The sequence below is a fragment of the Vanacampus margaritifer genome, chromosome 13, assembly GCF_051991255.1.
Source record: "Vanacampus margaritifer isolate UIUO_Vmar chromosome 13, RoL_Vmar_1.0, whole genome shotgun sequence".
Taxonomy (NCBI): Eukaryota; Metazoa; Chordata; class Actinopteri; order Syngnathiformes; family Syngnathidae; genus Vanacampus; species Vanacampus margaritifer.
In genome coordinates this window covers 2,348,698-2,370,281 of record NC_135444.1, presented here as the reverse complement: position 1 = coordinate 2,370,281, position 21,584 = coordinate 2,348,698, and the positions used below count along the sequence as shown (strand labels likewise).

Below are 21,584 nucleotides of genomic sequence, written 5' to 3'. Positions count from 1 at the left end.
CTAACACTTCTCTGTTTGATGAAATTGCAAATGTAAAAGGCCAGTAGTCCAATAATAGCCTTCTAGATAAAGATGTACCAGTGAGCCAGCCTCTTGGTAGCCAATAGAGGCCATCCCACCCAAGAGTACAGTTCACAATGATGGGTCAAGGCCCTACATTTACTAATAAACCTCAGAAGGATGAAACACCAAATCAATCTTTGTCAGACATTAAGGTGAAGTATTCATAAAACAAGTCTCCATAATCTGACGGATGCCAAAAAAAAAGTTGCTGACAGGTCTTTTTTTTTTTTTTTACAAGAGGGGGGGGGGGGGGGGGGGTCAGTACAAATACAGTTATGTTTCACTTAAATCCGAAAGTCTACACTTCAAACATGTTTATTCGACCATTTCACATCTGTATTGGTGTATAAAGTAAAGGCAAAATGAAAAGTGTTGTCTTGGTTCAAATGTTTTTGGACCCACTGTATTGGTCAGGGATGGGCAACTTAAATGCTGGAGGTTTTTCATTAGTGTTACCCGGGGCCACATATACACACACACTTCCTGACCAGATGTATGACTGACATGCTATTTTGAAAATGGACAAAATGTGCTCTTAATACATTTCATTTTTGATAGGACATACTATATTTCAATGCATTTATAAAAGATCCACTACTATCCCAAACCAACAGCAAAGGGTTTGAAGCAAGAGAGAGAATGAACCTGTCAAGTGAAGAAAGCCAAATACCAAGATTTGGGTGATGAAGCAACCCTTAAAGGTTGGCATGTAATCATTTTCCCCATCAAAGATGGCTGCCACGGGTTCCCAGCAAAATCAGGGCGCAACTTCCTCTAGAGTATTGGACTGGAGCAGAAACAGCTGAAGGAAGGCACCAGGGACACTCGAGTCCAGTCCAAATTGGTTGTTGTTGAAGAGAATCCACAAGAGGGAACACTTCCGCAGGTGAAGCCTAGTCAGTCTTTGCTGCCCCACTCAAGCAAAGTGTATAGATTAAGGGGCAAAACATCTGTGACCCTGAGATGCCTGCTGAAGGGTTTTCAATAAGGTCGGTCATCTTGGAAAACATTCTGTATCACCATTGTCATTTTCCTGCAGTTGGCAGCTTGTGGCAAAGCATCTCTGATGTTTATTTTATCTTCTATGACGGCGTGTAGTATGCTGCAAATTAAAACTGCAGTAATGGATATATTGTTAAATTACTCCTGTCATCAAAACTGAGATCACAATCTTTGGAAAAACACAACTCAGTTTTCACTTAATCGGGTATATTCCATTAAATGTCAGGTAAGTATAACAAGAACTGACTTATTGCACAGACAGTTGCCTTGTAAAAGTTTACACACCCCATCTCTGTCTTGAGTACATTATACAATACATTCAGCAACCACAAGTTGGTACTTAAGTGTCTTTATTCACGTAAACATGAACCTTCTATCACATAGGGGAGAGAAAAGCAAACTCGTAGAAAAAAAACCCCACTTAAGGCACATGGCCTCATTTTCAAAGGAACCCTCGATGATAACAACACAGTGACGAACAAATGTGTACACTTTGAAAAGACGCTCAACTGTAACAAGGGTAAGTTACACTCAAAATAACATCACTAAATAACATAACTGTATTTTGGGACACACAAGTGTGAGGCAGAGTGAAGATGGAATTTTGCAAAACAATGTCATTGTTAGGTCATAGTAGCTTTGGTATGACAAGGTGCTTTTTAGGTTTAAAGGTGCTAGAATAGGCCCCTCATCTACACTCTAAAAAGACAATTGTTGAACCAATTTAAGAATAAACAGAGAATTGTTGACCAACTTAATAAAATTGCTTGAAGTGGAAACACACGATTTAATTAAGTTCATCTAAAATGAATATATTAAGTTTAATAAACTCATAACTAAACTTAATATGTTCACTTTGGATTAACTTAATGCAATCGTGTGTTACAACTTGAAGCAATTTATTAAATTGGTCAACAATTCTGTTTAATCTTAAATTGGTTCAACAATATATATTTTTTTAAGTGTAGTTGCTTATGCAACAATCACTCAATAAAAAAGGAAATTGACTTTACCAAGTGAAATTGTAAACAACATATTTAAATATCACATCTCAATGAAAGTGTGAGAGAATGTTTTTCCAATCTTTGAAGACCTATGTGCGAATCGGTGCCTTAAACCAAGCAGTGACTGTATAAAAAAAGATGGAAATATATAATAATAGGACTTTAAATTGCCCATAGGTGTGAATGTGGGTGTGAATCAGTTCCAGCTCACCCGCTTGTTCTAACAAGAAACTTTCTCGTTAGAACGAGAAATCTTACTCGTCCTAATGAAAAAAACATATCTCGTTAGAATGAGAAACTTAAAAAAAACAACTTATCTCGTCCTAACGAGAAACTTTCTTGTTAGAATTGAAAACTTTCTCGTAAAAAAACACTGTCCAATGCAAAGCACATCTCTGTTGTTGTTTGGGGGGAATAGTAATTCAATCCAAGTGCAGTATTGTCAGTATCAGTTTCACTAAAGAGAAAATGCCAAGGGCAAAAGTGCCATTTCAAAATGATATGGTGGCTACGTCACCTCGGTTTACAAAGTCTACGTTTGCATTTGATAGTTTTCCTATTTGTTTGAGGACAGACATGGAAATGACAGCAGACTACTTCTGTATACCCAAGCCTGACCGCATATATTCATACACCACATAGCTGACGCTAACAGCTGGTAGCACCTTCATGAAATTAGGCAAGATGCCACGGTAAAGTCCAAAGAATCCTTCTTCCTCTAGAATCTTCCTCACCATCTGGTTCATCTGCAACTGTTCCGCACCGTCAAGAGAAGCTGAGAGGAAAAGTGATATACAGTAATGTAGTTAGCCTGAGAGCAATACACTACGAACTGCTTTACAAACAAATATATATGCATAAATGCAATCGAACAGACATGGGGAAATTCTGGAATTAAACCTCAAGACAGGAAAAATTAGAACAATAAAAAAATCCATACGTGCAAATACACCAATACAATTATAGAATTTTAACAGTAAAATCTGCAAATGCAAGCCTAAAAAAATGAGTCTTTAAAAGTGATTTAAAATATGTAAACAACTCTGCATTTCTAATATTGTTTGGCATTCTGTTCCAGAGTCTTCGGAGCTTTGACAGAAAAAGCTCTACCCTTAGTTTATTTTTTCATTTTATATTTATTTTTTATTTTTTTGACTCTGGAACAGCCAACAAGGTTTGCTGAGCAGAGTTCCTTTAATGCCACAAATTTCTTTAACTTGTGATTATTGACCGCCACTTACTTGGAAAGCCTGTACTGGGGGAATTTTAGTCACAACGCAGCAGACACAGCCACGTCAAAATTTAGCAGTAATAAATTGAATAATAATGCATAGATTTGTGGTGACTGGGGTCAAGTTGTATTTTAGAATTTTAAAAATGTGCAAAATTTCACAAGTACTTTCATGTTAAATATTAGATAGCTCTTAATATGAAAAGAAAAATACACTGAGCTGCCACCAACGTCTTACAAATGCAATAATGCCATTTAGTGGCAGAAAAATAACCAACACAAATCAACATCACACTCATTTTTTACAGTAGCCTACACCTTTTTAATTTTAACTAAATTTTATGAATTATTACGAAATTACTGTATCAATGTATAAAAGATGCAGCCATATTTCTAGCACTTATATGTTAAGAGTATGAAAACTTAGAAAAAAAATATTGTACATTTTATTGTACATTTAGAACAGATATTTTTTTTAAAAATACTTTTTTCTGTGGGCACTTTAACTTTTTCTTTTTTTTTGTACCTTGTGCCTGCATCCTGGTGCGGACTAGAGCCAAGGGGTAACTGGCCAGCTGGCCACAAGTACTGGAGATGGTACCACAGCCCAGCAGCACCAGCACACCTGGGTTCGCTGTGTCTTTGCCATAGTGGGACAACCAAAAGTTCTTCAAGCTCTGATGATGATTCAAAAGGTAAAGGTGTGATTATAGTGCAGACACCTATCGCAATATTAAAAAAAAAAACAAGGCCTGATGTGGTGCTCACCTCATAAACAGCCAAGTCTATCCCAGCATATGGAATGATGCCCAGAATATTAGGAACATAACCTTTGTAGAATGCCTTAACTCCTTCCTTTTTTAGAATTTTTTTGGCACAGTCCAACATTCCTGAGTATTGCCCTGTCTTCCTCAGGGTTAGCCTGGTCTTCATCACCTACAGTGACAAAGAATTTATTTTAAAATAAAGATGCCTTTATTATCCAAACAGCTGTTATCTATACCCCTTTCTCTTGTGACCTTTATAGTGGGGTTTTCATCCAATTGTTTCAAAATTTTTAAGCAAATTTACTGAAAATGTGCAAAACGGGCATGGGACAGTTTCCATCTGTTCTTCTTTTGCGAATATTGAGAGGTGACTCCGCCGCTGTAGGTGGCGGTATAGACCATAGAGATTTGTTCCACCAGTAATTTAAAAGAAGAAGAATGTGACAATCAGTCATACTTTAACCTTTAACAACAGGAAGCGACTGCGCCGTGCGGTGACATCGTATGAGTTTGCTTTTGTAATTCTTGATAAACCGTAGCGTTTCTTTGCAGTTTTCCATCTAAAATAGCATTCATATTCACTTCTTTAATTAATTCGAAAAAGATTTCTGTTTCGTCGTCCCCCCAAACATACCTTGCTTTATTGTCTGACATTGCTTTGGGACTACAGAGGTAGGTGTGACATAATATCCGGTCAAAACGTGTGACTTGTCAGCGTTTATTCGCAAAACCTGTTTCCATAGCCAAAATTAGCATTTTCCTTTTTTCGATACACTTTAAAATCCACGTCTTCCAAGCGTAAAAACCTTTTGGGGCCTTTTTTGAATTTCTACCGTTTCCATTCAGTTTTATTTTCGCATTTCTTGAAAATTGGAATACAAATGGGTGGATGGAAAGCCTATACTGTATGAACATCCTTTTCAACAAAACGAGACTGTGGAGTATTAAGAAACTAGTATTTTCTATTCTGTTTGTCACTGAGATGAACGTGAGAGGAAGAATGTCAGCTTGTTGCTCAAATCCACTACTACTTTGTGGACAGGAGTCAATACATGATTGTCAAATCCTGCTTCAACATCATACAAAATCATACCTACAGTAAACCACTAACAATGGTTGATTTGTATTCAAATACCCAGACGCATAATTGATAGATTGGTATGACTATGAGAACATTGCAGTCAAACTGCTACGTGTGTTTTAGAGCCCACCTCCATGGGGTAGATGGCGGTTTGTGCTGTTGCTCCAGCAAGTGATCCTGCAATGAACCTCTCATGTGTCTTGATCTTGCCTGATTCACTGGCCAGCATCTTCTTATACTAGTGACACAGAGGAACAGTGAAAGGAAACGTCAATATATAAACTTTCTTAACAATAATATGCTTTATGTGCCCTCACTAGTCTAAAGGCGGTATTCTGATTAATATTGGGTTTGTGGAATAGGAGTTAAGCAGCATAATCCACCTGTTTTTATCCATTTCAAGGGGCAGCCATTTTGCTACTTGCTGTCGACTGAAAATGACATTACTGTTGCTCAGGGCTCAGGTAACGACCAATCACGGCGCAACCTGTTTTTTTTTGTTTTTTTTAGATGAGCTGTGATTGGTTGTTACCTGAGCCCTGAGTGACTGTGATGTCATTTTCGGTCAACAGCAAGTAGCAAAATGGCCGCCCCCTGAGATGGCTAAAAACGTGTGGATTTTGCTGCCTAACTCATATTCCACAAACTCAGTAATAATCAGAATGGCGTGTTTAGACTAGTGGGGCACATACAACATAACACTGTATTATAGTAAAAATAATTTTTGGTTTGCCTTTGCCTTTAACTCATTCACTCCCAGCCGTTTTCACTGAAGCAACCCCTTTCGCTCCCGGCTGTTTTACTGGATTTTTACTGATTTTGAAAGGCCCGCAGAATATTGAGTTCTATTGCTATAAAAACATGGAACCTACCAAAATAAAGATTTGAGTCTATTTTGATCTGTTTCTGTTTTGCAGCAATTAGCTTTAGAATATAGCTAAGTTTCATCATTATTCACAAATCTGTGTAAAACAGTGGGGGAAAGAGCTTTTTTGCAACATGGTCCTGCCTGGTTGGTCTCTTATACTCTGCTGCCACCTGCTGGCCGTTTTTTGTAATAACTACCATTGCTTTAAGCGTCCACTTCAGGTCAAAGGCTGCATCAAAGCCTTCTGTATGCTCTAGCATAAAAAAAACACATAATTTTTGGGACCATGGCAGTATTTAAAATAGAAAGTTTTTATACGTTTTGGGGAGCAAATTAGTTTAAAATAACATTCATTTTGTGCACCAACCGCTAACTCATATTAGCCGTTCCAAGTCATGACCACAAAATATATATTTAAGTGGTAACTGGTAAGTAGATTATTATTGACAGTCCCGACTTATAATGCATCCAAAATGTACAGTGCATGAAACTGTAGATTTGCGTACACTTCAGTATTGTCAGGCCAAACGTTCTTGGCCATCTTTCCTCTACCATGCAGAAAATAACATTGCTAACATTAGGACAACTGTTGTCATTTATACTAGTCTCTATTCTTTACTTCTTTTTTTTTTTTTTTTATGTTGCTGGAGTGGTCCGACAAAGTCCCTAAATGTAGCACAAACTTGTCCACACTGCAGACACAAGTCGTAGCTCTTATATTTTATTTTGACTTCATGGTTATTATGAGGAGCGGCACGGTGGCTGACTGGTTAGCACATCCGCTTCCCAGTGCAGAGGACGTGAGATCGAGTCCGGGCTTTGGCCTTCCTGGGTGGAGTTTGCATGTTCTCCCCGTGCTTGTGTGGGTTTTCTCCGGGTACTCCGGTTTCCTCCCACATTCCAAAGACATGCATGGCAGGTTAATTGAACACTCCAAATTGTCCATAGGTATGATTGTGAGTATGGTTGTTCGTCTCTGTGTGCCCTGCGATTGGCTGGCAACCAGTTCAGGGTGTACCCCGCCTACTGCCTGAAGCCAGCTGGGATAGGCTCCAGCGCCCCACGCGACCCTTGTGAGGAAAAGCGGTTAAGAAAATGGATGGATGGATGGATGGATGGATGGATGGATGGAGGGTTATTATGAGGGCCGCTCAGAGACTGTGGGCGGGCCGGATTTGGCCCCCTAGCCGCACTTTGCCGAGGTTTGCCAAATTTGCCAAACTGACCACCTAGCTTCAAGCTGAACACTCATTCCTTTTACAAACACTCAAACACAATTGCAAAAACTATAGATTTATTTATTTATTACCTTCTCGTAGGCCATGAATTTAATGGATGTTTCTGGGGCGATCTTTAGTACATTAATACCATTTCCTCGCCATAAAGACGCCAAGCCTCCTTCTTTCACCATTTGCTTGAAACCACTGAGCAGGTTGATTTGGTTGCTCTTGGAAGCATGGACCTGTAAATAAAGAGTCATTGTGACTATTCACGACGGTGAAAAGGTTACCCAAAAACAAAAATGAAGACAGTTTGAACCAAATACGTGTTGACACACCTGCATGAAGACCTTCATTCTGTCCAGAGGGGCAGTACCTGTACGGGACACTGCCCCGGCCATGGCCCCGGCAGACAGCTGCTTCCACCACAAACCTGTGGTCTTCTCCTCTTCGGTAAACTCATCAGGGATGGTGAGGCTGTCGCCTATGTCCAGCACCTGGACACAATGCATTTGTGTATATCATTTCATAACAAACAATTAGGGATAGACCGATAATTGGCCTAACCGGTTATCGCCGCAGATATTGGGCATTTTGACGAATATCGGTATTGTCATTTAAAAATCTGACGGACGATAAAAGGTCAATCTAAAACCATTTTAATCTCAGGGAACTATTTATTCAAACGTGCATTTAACTTTATAAGAGATACTTCTAACCCTGGGAACCTTCTGAACCTTTTGTTTTTGTTCGACATGAAACAAATAATTGTTAAAGTTAAGATTTGGAGTATTTTTAAATTTTGGAAAAAATATTTAATCTAGAATTAAAAATTAAAAAAATCTATTGAGAGCTATAGTATTTACTTGTTTAAGTTTCCATTTAACTTTTTAAGACGTACTGATAACCTTGGGAGTTCAACCTTTTGTTGGAAATTGAAAATGAAATCTATTGTCTAAGATTTTATTTTAAAAATCAACATTTTGAAATGTCTGAAAAATTGTTCAATAAACATGTTTTAAGACATTACAACAAAGTCAAGATTAGAATTTGTATTTTGAAAAAAATCACGCCAATAGTCTTGACCCCCTTTTTATGGAAAATGAATATAGGCTCCAAATATAGGTTATCGGCCTCATTGGCCACAAAATAATCTAGCTCTACAAACAATATAATTTCTATAAAAAAAATTTTTTTACATTATCAGAAAAATTTATAGTAGAAAAATCAGATTTGATGATTAAAATGAGAGCTTTGCTACAATTTTTAATACAGTGTTAGGTTAAGATTTACAGGATACTGTGGCTATAAAAATGTATTTAGCGCTACTATAACCTTAATTTTTCTTTGTAAATTTGATTGTTGAGGTAGATACATCATATTTTTTGAAATATACACTGAGCAGCCAAAACAATACAAACACTTTAGCCTTCCATAGAGCTCTTGTCCAAAGTTATATGAAAAATATTGCATTCATATACATGTTTATATGTTTAATGCATTCTTTCAGCTAAATTAGGTAAGAAAATAAAGCACAGTAAACTACAACCACAATAATCAATGAGTAAATTGTTTAATTAATACACCTCAAACTGTGTCTTCCAAACTTAATGAATTTTCTCAAAAGTATACAGTATATCAACGTTAGGACAGAACACAAAAAAACTGCACCCTAAATAATCTTTAAGATTGTCATTTTACTGACATATAGCAATTGTTAATATTATTACTATAAAAGTGTCTTTTCCTGGACGTTTTCTGTCTATGTCTTAAGAGCAAGTATGCATATTTTCGTATTTAACTTGGAATGTTTCAAAATCACTATGACTCACAGCTTCAAATGGACTAGCAAAATGTGACACAAATAAAAATAATAAATTGCATAACTTCCCAAAAAACACTCGCTAAATGAGTCAAGCTTGCAGTGGTTCAAGTTTTGTTCATTTCATTAAAGGAAATCACAAATAAGCCACATTCAGATTTCCTTCTGATCACATGCTGATGCGGTTTCTTGCACTAACAATAACAATTAAAAAAATATATATATATGAACACTTTCTTCATGTAGCTTTCCACTATGTTTCATACCAAAAATATAGGAGGAGCACCAACCACTTAAAATAGACAAGAAGACCACAATAGCCTAGCCTACCCTGTGTAGTGTGTTTTTTTTTAAACTTGCGATTTCCAAGCAAAGTCATACAAAGATCTCACTGGCAGGTAAAGTCATAGACACGTTTGTCAAGTTGAAGAACCTACCATATCCACCTCCAACTCATAAATGGCTCTGTCATCATCAAAATCTAGAAAAAAATGCTTCCTCTGTTGTGGGTGCTGCTGCGGAGGAGGAGGCTGCAGCAGAGCCATTGCCATCTCAAATGGTATGATCCAAAGTTAATAAAAGTTTCAGTATGGTAATGTATCCCTTCAAAAACTGGTCCGGATCCTGGAAATTAGGTTTCGGGTTGATGATGTGCTTCCAAAAAAGAGAAATACCTACTCTTGTGGTCACTGTGAAGGTGTTTGCATGCTATCACTTGTAATAACACGCTGATCTCTGCTTCAGTCTCAACACATCAATCTTTGCCCTGTCCCCATCTCCCCTCTTGCTTGTTTTGTCCCAATCCCTTTGACAACCTAATCCGGTCAGGTCAGATTTAAATTAGCTTTATCTCTGCCAAGATTAGTAACCACACTTTTATTTAAAGTTGTGACTGAGCAGTGGCATCCAACCTCAGAGCTTAGCCATTGATGAGAACTGGCTACGTTTCAGGCATGCAACAGACAAGTCAAGGGGTATTTATAAACAGACAAAAACTTCAATTGTTTTACTAAGGAATTTGGAATGCTGTATTCTCCATTTGAAATGGGATTCTTGAGTGCAGTTTTTGTTCTTATGAATGTTAGAACCCCTGATGTAAATGAATTATTTTTAAATAATGGCCAAAAAGATGCATGTTCATTACATATTTGAGCATGTCCTCCATTAATTTTGTTCAGTGTTGCTGTGGAGATCTTGTTTGAAAATAATGTAGTCACAGTGTTTAGTTTCTGTATAATTTCCTATTATTGTCTTGGGAGAAAACATCTTCTCTGCAGAGGTGGCAAAAAAAAAAAAGTAAAAACCCTGCCAGTTTGACTTTAGCCCCTTGTGCTAGCTAGCTAGCTCTCTAGCAGGTAACTAAACACCCAGGGAGCTAGCTAAGGAGCTTGCTAGCTAGCACCTGGGCGGGCCTAAAGCCAAACAGAGGCAGGGTTTTTACTTTCTGGACTTCGATTTGCCACTTCTGCTTCTCTGCAAATGAGACTCTGATCATATACATTACGTATTTCGTCTTTATGTTTGTATTTGGAAATTTAAAGGGCACTGAAATAAGAGCTTGCTAACTAATCTTTTTCTTTTATATTTTGGAGAAAAATAAAACAGTAGTGACTTTTTGGGTGTCATCAAGCGCAATTGCGATTGGACACGTTTTGTACATACCGTGGTGTGTTTCCAATATCGAACAATGTCCTCAAGGTTGGTGGCTGTAGTCAACAGAAAATGCTCCTTCCATTCATTCCAATCCACAGTCATGGTGCCATCTCCATCAATACTGTACAAAAACACAAAAACGATGGAGACTCAAGTAGGTATGGAAGCCCATTCCTGCTAGTAAAAAGAAAAAAAAGTAAACAAAAAAGGAATTGTACCCACAGTTTACTAATCTGTACCCAACTACTCACAGTTTACTAATCTGTTCCCACAGTTTAGCACGTCAAAAACAAAGAAGAACACTCAAATATATAGATACAAGTTTGATTTATTTGAAAACTGGAGTAGTGTTGATTGTGAAACAGGAGAGAAACTCCATGCTATTTTGATTTAGTGGAAATGAAAATGAGAGCAGGTTAAAATCAGTGTTTTGCTTTTTTAATTCGAAGGCAACAAGGAAACTAGCGTCTTCACCAATGCAACACTGTGAAAACACTGCCATCTTCAGGCCAGAAAATGCAATTGCGTGTTTGGTTTGATAATATAGGGTAATAGACAGGAGACAGCCGTATAGCCAACTTCAGCGTCGCTTCTCATTTGAGTTTTCCATCGTTTGTAGAGTACATAACTAATCCTCACATTAAAATGTACCAATTTATCCCATCAGACAAAGCGCTTGTGGAAGCTAAACTGAATACTGAATAGGTTTGCCGATATTACATGTTAGCATTAATAGCTTGTTGCCTGAGCTAAAACAAATGTCACAATTTGACAGTATGCTGGCTGCCGCAGGGATTCCTGTCCCGACAAATCGTTATTGGTCGGTGTGGTGTACTCAAAGAATCACCTTGTATTTCTTCTTTTATTTACTTTATGGCAATTATAGCACAGAGAGCTATTAAACAGTATCCATGTAATGTGTGAAGCATTCTGGCTCTCACCATAGATCCTCCTATACACATTATTCAGTTTAGCTTCCACAAGCGCTTCGTCTGTAATCCTTTGTTTTTGTCTTTTTTTAACAGGCTGGAATGGGCTTCCATAAGTAGAGGACTCGACATTTGTGATAAACTCATTCACTCCCAGCCATTTTCACTGAAGCAACCCCCTTTACTCCCGGCTGTTTTTGACTGATATGGCAAGGCCCACATAATATTGAGTTCTATTTCTATAAAACAATGGAACCATCCAAAAGAAAGATTAGTCTCTTTTTTCATCAGGAAAAAAAGTATATTTGTATCTGTTTCGGTTTTGCAGCAATTAGCATTAGAATATAGTTAAGTTTCATCAAAATTCACATTCCTGGTAAAAACATTGACAAAAAGAGCTTGTTGCAACATGGCCCTGGTTGCCACCTGCTGGCCGTTTTTGTAATAACTACCATTTCTTCAAGCATTCTCTTTAGTTTATGCAATGACCGTCTAGTTTCGCGCAGTGAAAAAAGCCATTCTACACTTTGCCATCGAAGTAGTAGACGCTCAGCATCCGGCTGTGTGAAAGCGCATTTTGGGGGAGGCTGAGCCCCTCGTGCAATCTTAAGCCTGGATATTTCACTGAGCGGCACAGGCTTTGCACTTGTAGCGAGTATTGCGTTTTCGGCAAGCTTCATTCAATGTTGCAAAACATTGCAAAAACACTTGTCACACACTCTCAAATCCTCTTTATGCTCTCAAACTGTTAATTTTTTTTGTTGCAAAGAAATTTTGAACATGTTCAAAATTTGAGAATAGTGTTTTTGAACCTTGAGCCAATTGGCACATATTTTACATAAATTAATCTCACATTTAACCACCAAAAAATATCATAAAATAATATACAGTATCTTGTTTCAATTTAGTCACAAATGTACTGACTCCATTTGAAATCTGGGCTTGAACTGATGTATTTACAAGAAGCCAATTGGCTCATTCTGTTGTTTGAAAGGCAACAGGTTTATTGTACTGTTTGCCAGCATTTCATTTTTCTGCTTTGTTAGTATAAGCTGCTGGCATAGGTTGCCAAAGATTAGGGATGGGCAAGTAACTGATACCAGGACACATTTCAGGGTATCGGTACTTGAGACGGATATCAGAACTGGTATCAGTCGCCGCTACGGGGGCTACGGTAAGAGAGCACAAAAGTTTTCAGTTGCGCTCAACAATTTAATTAGCTCTGAAGTGCAGACAGATCTTTGTATACTATATAGTATATCGTATGACTACTGCACTGCTATGAGATGAATGACCAACGGAAAACGTGAAACAGGAAATACAGAGCATCCTTCCAAATTGAGAAATTTTTAACATGGTAGATATTACTAAATTACTTTAAACACTATTGTATTATATTGAATTCTTTCCACTTCACTGAGGAATAAGCGGCTCTGAATATGGATGGATGGATGGATGGATGTATTCCTTAAAAGGAAATTGTACAACCACATATTTTGATTGGGACTTTTTTTTCCCTGGCCACTGGATTATTCGTTTCATTGTATTTATCTTTTTTTTTTTTATTGATTTTATTGTGTGCTCTAAGAAAAATGACTTTTATGAGCAAATCTAAAAAATAAAATTGCCATTAATTTCAAGCAATTTTAAAGAAATTTGCTATAATTGGGATATATAGGTCTTTAAAAAAATTGTCATTGTTTTGGGGGAAATTTTATGTATCTAAGTACTAATGGTATCGGTATTGGTGAGTACTGAAGATTTGAGTATCGGTATCAAGAAAAGTGGTATCGTACATCCCTAAAAAATACAACAAATAACTAACTAAAACTAATAATACAACAAAAACAAAAATAATAATGCTGTGAACATCCTTTTCCTTATTCTTTTTAGATATATTTTTTTAAACTTTTAACCAAATTACAAAAGGCCTAGGCTTTGTTCAGACTGCCAGACAAAATCTGATTTTTAGCCCTTCCAGATTGATACTGCATGACTCTTTTGTAGTCTGAACAATGATGGAAAATGTATACAAGTTATCTCATTTTAACACATATAACCTGTGTTTTAAAGAATCAACATTTCATGATGAAAAAGAATAAATGAGAGAAGAGGGGCCCTATTGGTCAGAACAAGTGTTTGAGGGCCTGATGCCAAAGGACCTCGTTCACCTTTTCGAAAGAAATGTTTTGAACCAATGTGTGCTTTTTCCCCTTGTCTTAAGAACAAATTTTGCTTCAACCCTCACAACAGTCACAAAGCACATGAAATCCGATTTTTGCAAGACGGAATAAAAACACATTCGGGTAGTTTCATATTGCATCTATGCATCTCTGAACAGCTTAAACACAGATCGGTTTTGACTGTCTCTGACGTCACTCTACGCGGTATACAAGACCCAAAGCACCAGACTAGAGAACGCTGTCAGCACCCCATCGGTTCCACCTGCCCAACTACGTTAGTCAAACGGCTCCACTACCCTGTCAGTTCTTCACATGCGCAATTGGAAACAGTGAATTATTGGTTCTACTATGAATATGTACATTTTACAGTCCTCACACGCTTAACGTACACAGTAAAAAAATGTCGCAATCATATGATGTCAAACACTACACATGCTGCTATTCCAACGTTGTTGCTATAGCAACCTTTTGGATACGGGTCAATATTGTGGCCCACGACCAGATTGCAATTGGACACTTGCTAAAAAACAGTGTGGACAGTCAGCCCTAGAAATCGAATTTTGAGGAGGAATCCGACTGGAATCAGATGTGCCTGCAGTCTGTGACCACAAAACCAAGATATGAACTGAACCATGGATTTTGTGAACCATTCCATCTGTAATCTGAGCATATGCCATTCCACTTTTTTTCTCTTCGCGCTGGTGTTATGATATCCGAATTGAATTGCCAATTGAAAGCGGAATTGTGTAACTTGTCTAGCATACCATAGGGAGCACTCAAAAATACCTTTGAAGGATCTTCTCTGCTTCCTCCTTGCCGATGTCCAGTCCAAGATCTGCGAGGGACTGCTTGATCTCCATGAAGTCTATTTGACCTGTTCAAAAAAATTTAAAATAAAGCTGAAACCATCCAGCCAAATCATGGCGTTTTCACTGACCCATGATAATCCCTGTTGACAGAAATCCTTCACATTACCATCATTGTTTTTGTCCAAGCTCTTGAACGTCAGTTGTAGCTTCTTCTCGTGTTCCTTCAGGTACTTGGAGAATTCGTCAAAGTCAAGCACTTCATCTTGGTCCTGGTCTCCAGACGAAACTATTTTCTTAAAGGAAAAGAAATATTGGTACAAAGCAGTTTTTATCAATTAGGTTTCAGTGTCAATAAACAAGATGATACTACTTTAACAGCTAAATAATCACCCTTTAGAAGGTGCCCTTCCATCACCAACTACCACCATTGTTTTATGCATAACATATGTTAAAGAAGTCTGTGACCTGTTTTAACTGTGACATCTAAGCAGTTTGTGGGTTGCATGCAATTGCAAATAAAATGCAAAAGGCTTTTGCAAAACTCTCAGGTTTGAATTCAGCGCTGTTGTGACGTAGGATCATTACTCATTCATTATTCAAAATCATGCCCAAATCATGGTTGCTACACACCCGTTCAACTCAAGAAAAGTGACTGTGGTTGACTTTGGAGAAACGCCTAAGCATTTTCGGAATCAGAATTGTTGTGCTGTGTTAGGCACATTTCATTCATTGTGTGTGTACAGGGTGGGCCACAAGTTGGGTTACAGTTACTTCATTATCCGTTTGTGTTTTGGACAGATATGAAGATTGTTGCAAGGTGAAGGTGGGCATTTTGAGCACTTGAGATTAAATATTCAATGAAAATGTAAATATGAAAATAAAATGGATGTATATATATGTCAAATGTGTAAGTGTTAAGTGTACCCCTACAGTTGACCCACTTTCAGCAAATGTGCATATTGCACAGCCAAGCCCTTTTTTAATCAAAAGCATTTATAAACACACAATCAAGGTCACAAGCTTTTGTTAAACACCAGTGTCAACATAAGCAATTTCACTTTATAACATACTATAACTCTTATTTGTTTTAGTTTTCTCTGTATGTTTGAATTACTTGGGTTGTACAAGGTGCCCTTGTTTAAATCCTGAGTCTGACATATAGAGGTTATGGTTATGAGGTTGGAAGTTTTTTTGTTTTTGTTTTTTAAACCAGGACATGAATGCTGCTGTACTGATCCTGTACAGGACGGGATCTGAGGCAGACCACCAGATTTCTGCACGGCCAACTGGGCCTGGTTTGGTTGAGGACCCACTCCCTTTATGGCATCTTCTTGCAGTGTTTCAACTTGTTAAATGGACTCTCGTACAATTCTATTTAACAATGTTTAGCACCACATACACACTTTATTGTGTAAATTGTTGCTCATTCGGCATTCATTGCAGCCTGGCCATCCAAAAAGGGGGATTTCCACATTTGTGGCCCCTTCTCAGGGTTTCTTTTTTTTTTTTCTTGCCCTTTTGTGATCAATCGATCAGTTAATATTTGTCAAATGTGGGTATGCAAATCTGTTTGACACTCTTTTGCAATTAAGAACTATAAAAATAAACTTGACTTGACATTCACACCATCACACCACAGTGGACGACTGGTTAGCACATCCTCACTTCCTCAATCCTCACAGTTCTCAGGTTCAGGATTTGAATCCAGTCTCCGGCCTTTTAGTGTATGAAAGGCGTTTTCTGTGTATACTCCCCACTCTTCAAAAACATGCATGTTAAGGCAATTAAAGATCCATGGAAATTAGAATGTGAATGTTTGTTGTTTGTCTATCTGTGCCCTGCTATTGGCTGGCCACCAAGAAGTCAGCTGGAATCACGTGGTGTTCAGGCTACTATTTTTTTTTCCATTTGATAGTTTATTCATGGAACAAAAGGTTTTCTCATACAAATCTTTCCAGTATTTTAGACTCTACCGCTGAGGTTGAGTAGTAAAGTCGAAAGTGAAAGACAACGGCGCATTCGACTTATGTCGCCGTCGTAGGAGCAGAACTCCGTCGTAACAACACCCCTGTGTTGTTAAGACTTTTAGCCTAAAACACATGTTTTATGTTTTCAGTGCCCCCCACCCACGCAGAACTGGAAAATCCTTGTCTACTTGTCAATATCAAAGTATGATATCCTTAGCGACTGTAGTCAGGATTGTATTGTGCCATGTAGGTAGAAGTATTAATGACAGGGGATCCAGTTACCTGAGCCGCTCCTTTCCGGGTCTGAATGCCCATTGCAGTCAGGCCTGCCTTCAGTTCCGATACATCCACTTTTCCATCCTTGTTCGTGTCGAGTTTGGCGAACAGCTCCTCGTAGGTTTTGGACACATCCGATGCGCACTGGCAGTCCGTGAAAAACATTTTTCTAACTATACGAAACATGGTTTACTCGAGGAACGGAAGATGTACGGCTATGCAGCAAATACACTGCTGTGGTTTCGGTTCCGTGTAAGTTCTGATGGATTTCCGCAAAGACGCGCGTCGTACAGAAGACAACACAATTGGGAGATACTTGCATTGACTACACTAAGTAAATAAGAAAGTTGATATTGTAGAGAAGGAGGAGCGTGTGTGTGAAAGAGAAAGAAAGGTAGTGAACACAACACATAATCGGCTGACTTTGCCTTAGAGACCTCCTCTTTTTAGTGCTCGCATACCCAGATGAGGCAGACACACCCTTCAGCATTAGCACTGCTACTGCTGGGTCAGTGTGCAGGGCCGGTCCTAGCCAATGTGGCGCACCAGGCGAGATTTTATCTATAGAAATATAATATATAAGTGCGCATCTCGACAGCGCGGTGCATTATCGGTAGGCGGCTGGTAGCCTGCTACGAACTTGTCATTGAAAACGTATGAAGTCTAACGGGGAAGCGCTGATTTGGACCATTTCAACCGTTGGAAAGTTTTTTTTAATTGAATCTATTTTGCACATGCATAGCATGTCGTTACTGACTGCCCTCTGCCACGACAGTTAAGCACCTGTCGTTTTGTCACTTAAGGCTGAAAGTCGTCTAAACGATGCTTGCAAGCTTTAAGGTGTGCAGTCACGCAAACACTTTCAATGCTCTATTCGCCGCCATTCAAATGACGGCTTTGTTTGGTAGTTGTTGTTTTTTAACTTGATTTTCACGCATTCGCAAAATTAATGTGCACTTCGCTTATTTGGCCTACATATGCTTACAGGGCAAGTCGAATTTGCAACATTGCCTTTAATTTATAAACATGAAGAATCAGCCTTCAGTTTCTATGCTCCATCAAAAAACTTCCAGAAAACAATTTTTTTCAATCAATTTTGTCACTTTTTCCCTTCTTTTTTTCTGGTTTGTATAACGACCATTTTTACAGTGTTAAATTAATCATGTTTTAGTAGCTCTATGCGATTTGTCGCCTGTCATATTGACTCGTTCTGATGACTATTAAATATTACAGTTTTTTACGATTGCTTAAACACAAAATAGAAAATAAGGCTCAGATTTTAAAAACACTACAACACAATTAGCACAAGCATGCACACAAGATGCAGAACATCTCAAATCCTGTGCAAAACGAATTACTCTTGTCAAAACTATAAACACATGTAGGCTATATAAACTATCTTATGTTACCATATGACATACACGTGTCATAAGGTCTAACTCTGTTTGAACCAGTTACACACTGCTATGCTTAACTTAAAAAACTAAGCCGTTACTATAAGCCATGAACACAAAGAAAGTACAAATATACATATTATTAATATTAATCAACTGGCTCATGTGTGAGGTGATTTGTCAGTCAGTGCTTTGGAATTGCAAGGAAGTGACATAATGACATACTTCTGTGTCTAATGTAAAAAAAAATGTGTTCAGTGTTTCGCAAATCTCTTTGTGTATTGTTCTGCAAAAAGTGTTTAGCTGACGTGTTTCCAGTGAATCTGGTCCATTGTTTTGCTACTTCAGTGTAAGGTGTTGATAATTATGTAATTCTTTTGTTTTTAGTGTTTATTCAATCGTAAAAAACTGTAATATGGTGAGGATTATTGCTAGACATTTTGGGGCACTGGCCTTGAATGAAGTATCTTGAAGACTGCATGTGACTTTATTAAGACCTCACAAAAAATACTTGAACTTAATGTTGTAACTATTGTCTTTCTTTACGAGACCATCTTTTTTTTTTTTTTCCTGAAAGCTCAGTAACATTCATTCGGGAGCCTTCCCGAGTCAACATGTCACCATCATCGCTCTCTTAGTGTGTGTGTGTGTGTGTGTGTTCTTGTCTGCGTAATCTTGTGGCCATATTCCGGGTTTTTACTATCATTGTAGATAGATAGATAGATAGATCGGTCGATAGATACTTTATCAATTCAATTTCAGTTGTCGATCAGTAGCATCAGGAAATAAATAGGATAGACAATAAAAACAAACAGTCTCAAAAGTGTTCAAAGTGTAAACCCCCGACAATTTACATCAATGATGATCATTATAAAACTGAATAGCAGCTGGAATGAAAGCTCGGTTCTGCAGCGCACACAGAGGAAACGATCAGATCTATTGCTCCTTTGAGCAGACAGTGTCTTAAGCAGTGGATGTTTTGCGTTGCTTAGGATGACCTAGCTGCACCTTTCTCCCCAAGCAACTGTCCACCACTGTCACCACAGAGTCCAGTGACTCCCCAACCGCAGACCCCGCTCGCTCTATCTAGTAGCTACTATGCGAAAACAATAATTGTGTGAAGGTATATTTACATAATTCCCATTTGAATGAATGAATAGCCTTTATTGTCATTGTAACATTAAGATACAACGAGATTGTGTAGCTCCCTCGTGCAAAATTACAAATAGTTATCATATTCTAATAATAATAAAAAAAATAATTGAAATTCAAAATCATCAGCAGATTCATTCACCTTGGGATAGATTTTCATCATGCCAAACACATCCACTCAACAAAATTCCGCATTTTCACTATTTAAAATCCCACAAAATATATTCCTCCATTCCTATATTAAAAATATCACAATTTAATAATTCATTACAGGCCAAGCGGGGCGTGTCACCACGAGTGTGAGTCGAGTCGAGTGTGTGTCTTGACCACTGAACCCCTGAGACTGATTCACCCAACCCATGGGGTCCGATAGAAACCACATTAAGAACCAATTGTCATCTAATCTTATGTGAGCTGCACCCTATCCCATCCAACATTTGGCAAGCAGAAGGTTACACCCTGGTCTAGTTACCACCAGTCAATCACAAGGCACATATAGACAAGAACTTCCCCTCACATTCACATGCACACGTCAATAAGAGTCTTCCACCTGCATTGAATGAGTGGGGAAGGGGAAGCAGGGAGAACATGCAAACGGCACTCAGAGATCTGAACCATGAACCTCAGAACTGGAAGGCAGATCTGCTAATGTAGGCCAGGGCATCTCAAATTTAGCTGGCATATTTGTCAACCATTGTGTGCATCGTTTGAGCTTTGTGACTCATCGGCAGGAATCTGACAGCTGGCCCTTGTTATATACTGTATAGGCTTTTGTCAGGCTACTAGCCAAATATTGTAATTGAGGGGATCTGTCAGAGGATGCGAGTGGGCAGTCGAGGTGAATGAAATTGTAATAGCAGTATTGTGGTGCTAAATGTTACAGTGCACAGTAGGTTTATTTTGTGTCTTTAGGACAGCTGTTGCCCTCGCGAACCACCGGAGAGAAACAGAGCGAGCTGGCGGGCTTCTCGTATGAAATTTAGGGACGCCAAGATGCACATCCTTTAGTCAATTTTCTCAACAAAATAAAGGCAATGGCGGAGTTTAATGTTCGAAATATTTTTAATGCACTCAAAAAAACCAATATGTACTTGCCATAAATGATCTTGGAGGCTGAGTATAAGCCTGTGTCGTTTGCATGCAAGTAAATCACTGTATAATCCTTATCCACTATATGCTCTGTTGGCACATATTCTTTAATTGCCATAGTAAAGTTCTTTTAGAATATTATCTCTGGTGTGCATTTAGCATTTTTATCAAGCCCCTGCTATTTTTGCAAGTGTATATTATGTATAGTACTTTCATAGCGGGTTTTATTTCTATGTTAATTTATAGCTACATATACAGCATTATATTTTGGTTAAGCAAATTTTACTAAGCATAAAATCGATCATCTGTTAAAAAAAAAATAGAAAAATATTTTTCGGCATTTCCTGGCAATCCCCAGTCTGCCGTGATGCACTTCCTGATGTGTTATACTTAGTTGTACACTAGGCCTACTATTTTTTTTAATATATATATTTTTATAATTATTAAATCATTGTATGAAATTGTTAATCCTGAGTGACATTTACGGAAATTCAGTATAGTATGCATTTAAAAGTATGATAGAACGCAAGCGTAGTCATGTTGTAGTATTTTATTTTGAAATATCAATTGGGAAGTGCTTGGTGTGCAACTTTAAGCGTTGTGAGCGGCCTGAACACGGCTGAGCAGCTTCCCCATCCTCCCACAACACATCACTGTGTTGGTTACCTCCGCACAATGGACGGCACACGACATTAAACATCCATCTCAAGAGTCTGATAAGCCCCTGTATGGATTTAATGATGATGAAAAAGAAGAAATTCAAATTTAAGGTGGATTTTGAGCTGGACGAGCTCTCGTCGGTTCCATTTGTCAATGGGGTGCTCTTCTGTAAAGTCAGACTCCTGGACGGCGGATTCTCCGAGGAGTCTTCTCGGTGAGATATTTGGCGTAATTCTGATTTACAGAGCTGAATTGACCTGCTTTTATTTACACCATCAAGACTCGGCCCAATTAGCACAAGGGCTAATGATACCACCTTTGGCAGTCTAAACGAAATACGCCACGAGGGTTAAATGTCAGTAAGTAGCCTAACCAACCAAGATGTAGGTACAAGTAAGTGTTATGTAAGTACTA

The 21,584-nt window shown here is 38.2% G+C and overlaps 2 protein-coding genes across 8 annotated transcripts in view; one reads left to right on the top strand and one right to left on the bottom strand.

The window, feature by feature from the left end:
• Nucleotides 1–1,398: 1,398 nt before the first annotated feature.
• Nucleotides 1,399–17,390, bottom strand: slc25a24 (solute carrier family 25 member 24). The gene is made up of 10 exons (XM_077584665.1): nucleotides 16,882–17,390; nucleotides 14,799–14,925; nucleotides 14,610–14,697; nucleotides 10,721–10,832; nucleotides 7,575–7,733; nucleotides 7,326–7,478; nucleotides 5,279–5,386; nucleotides 4,069–4,236; nucleotides 3,827–3,977; nucleotides 1,399–2,844 (listed from the first exon to the last, which is right to left on the bottom strand). The coding sequence occupies exons 1-10, from the start codon at nucleotides 17,059–17,061 to the stop codon at nucleotides 2,663–2,665; spliced, it is 1,428 nt and encodes a 475-aa protein (XP_077440791.1). The 5' UTR covers nucleotides 17,062–17,390; the 3' UTR covers nucleotides 1,399–2,662.
• A 3,724-nt stretch (nucleotides 17,391–21,114) lies between these two features.
• The window catches only part of fam102bb (family with sequence similarity 102 member Bb), a 96,909-nt gene continuing 96,439 nt past the window's right edge, over nucleotides 21,115–21,584 (top strand). For all 7 annotated transcript variants that reach the window (XR_013296466.1, XR_013296465.1, XR_013296467.1 and 4 more), the window contains exon 1: nucleotides 21,115–21,384. Coding sequence is in view for 2 of the 7 variants with exons in the window: in XM_077584683.1 (XP_077440809.1) it covers nucleotides 21,239–21,384 (146 nt within the window). In the remaining 5 variants the exon portion in view is untranslated. The remainder of the gene's footprint in view (nucleotides 21,385–21,584) is intronic.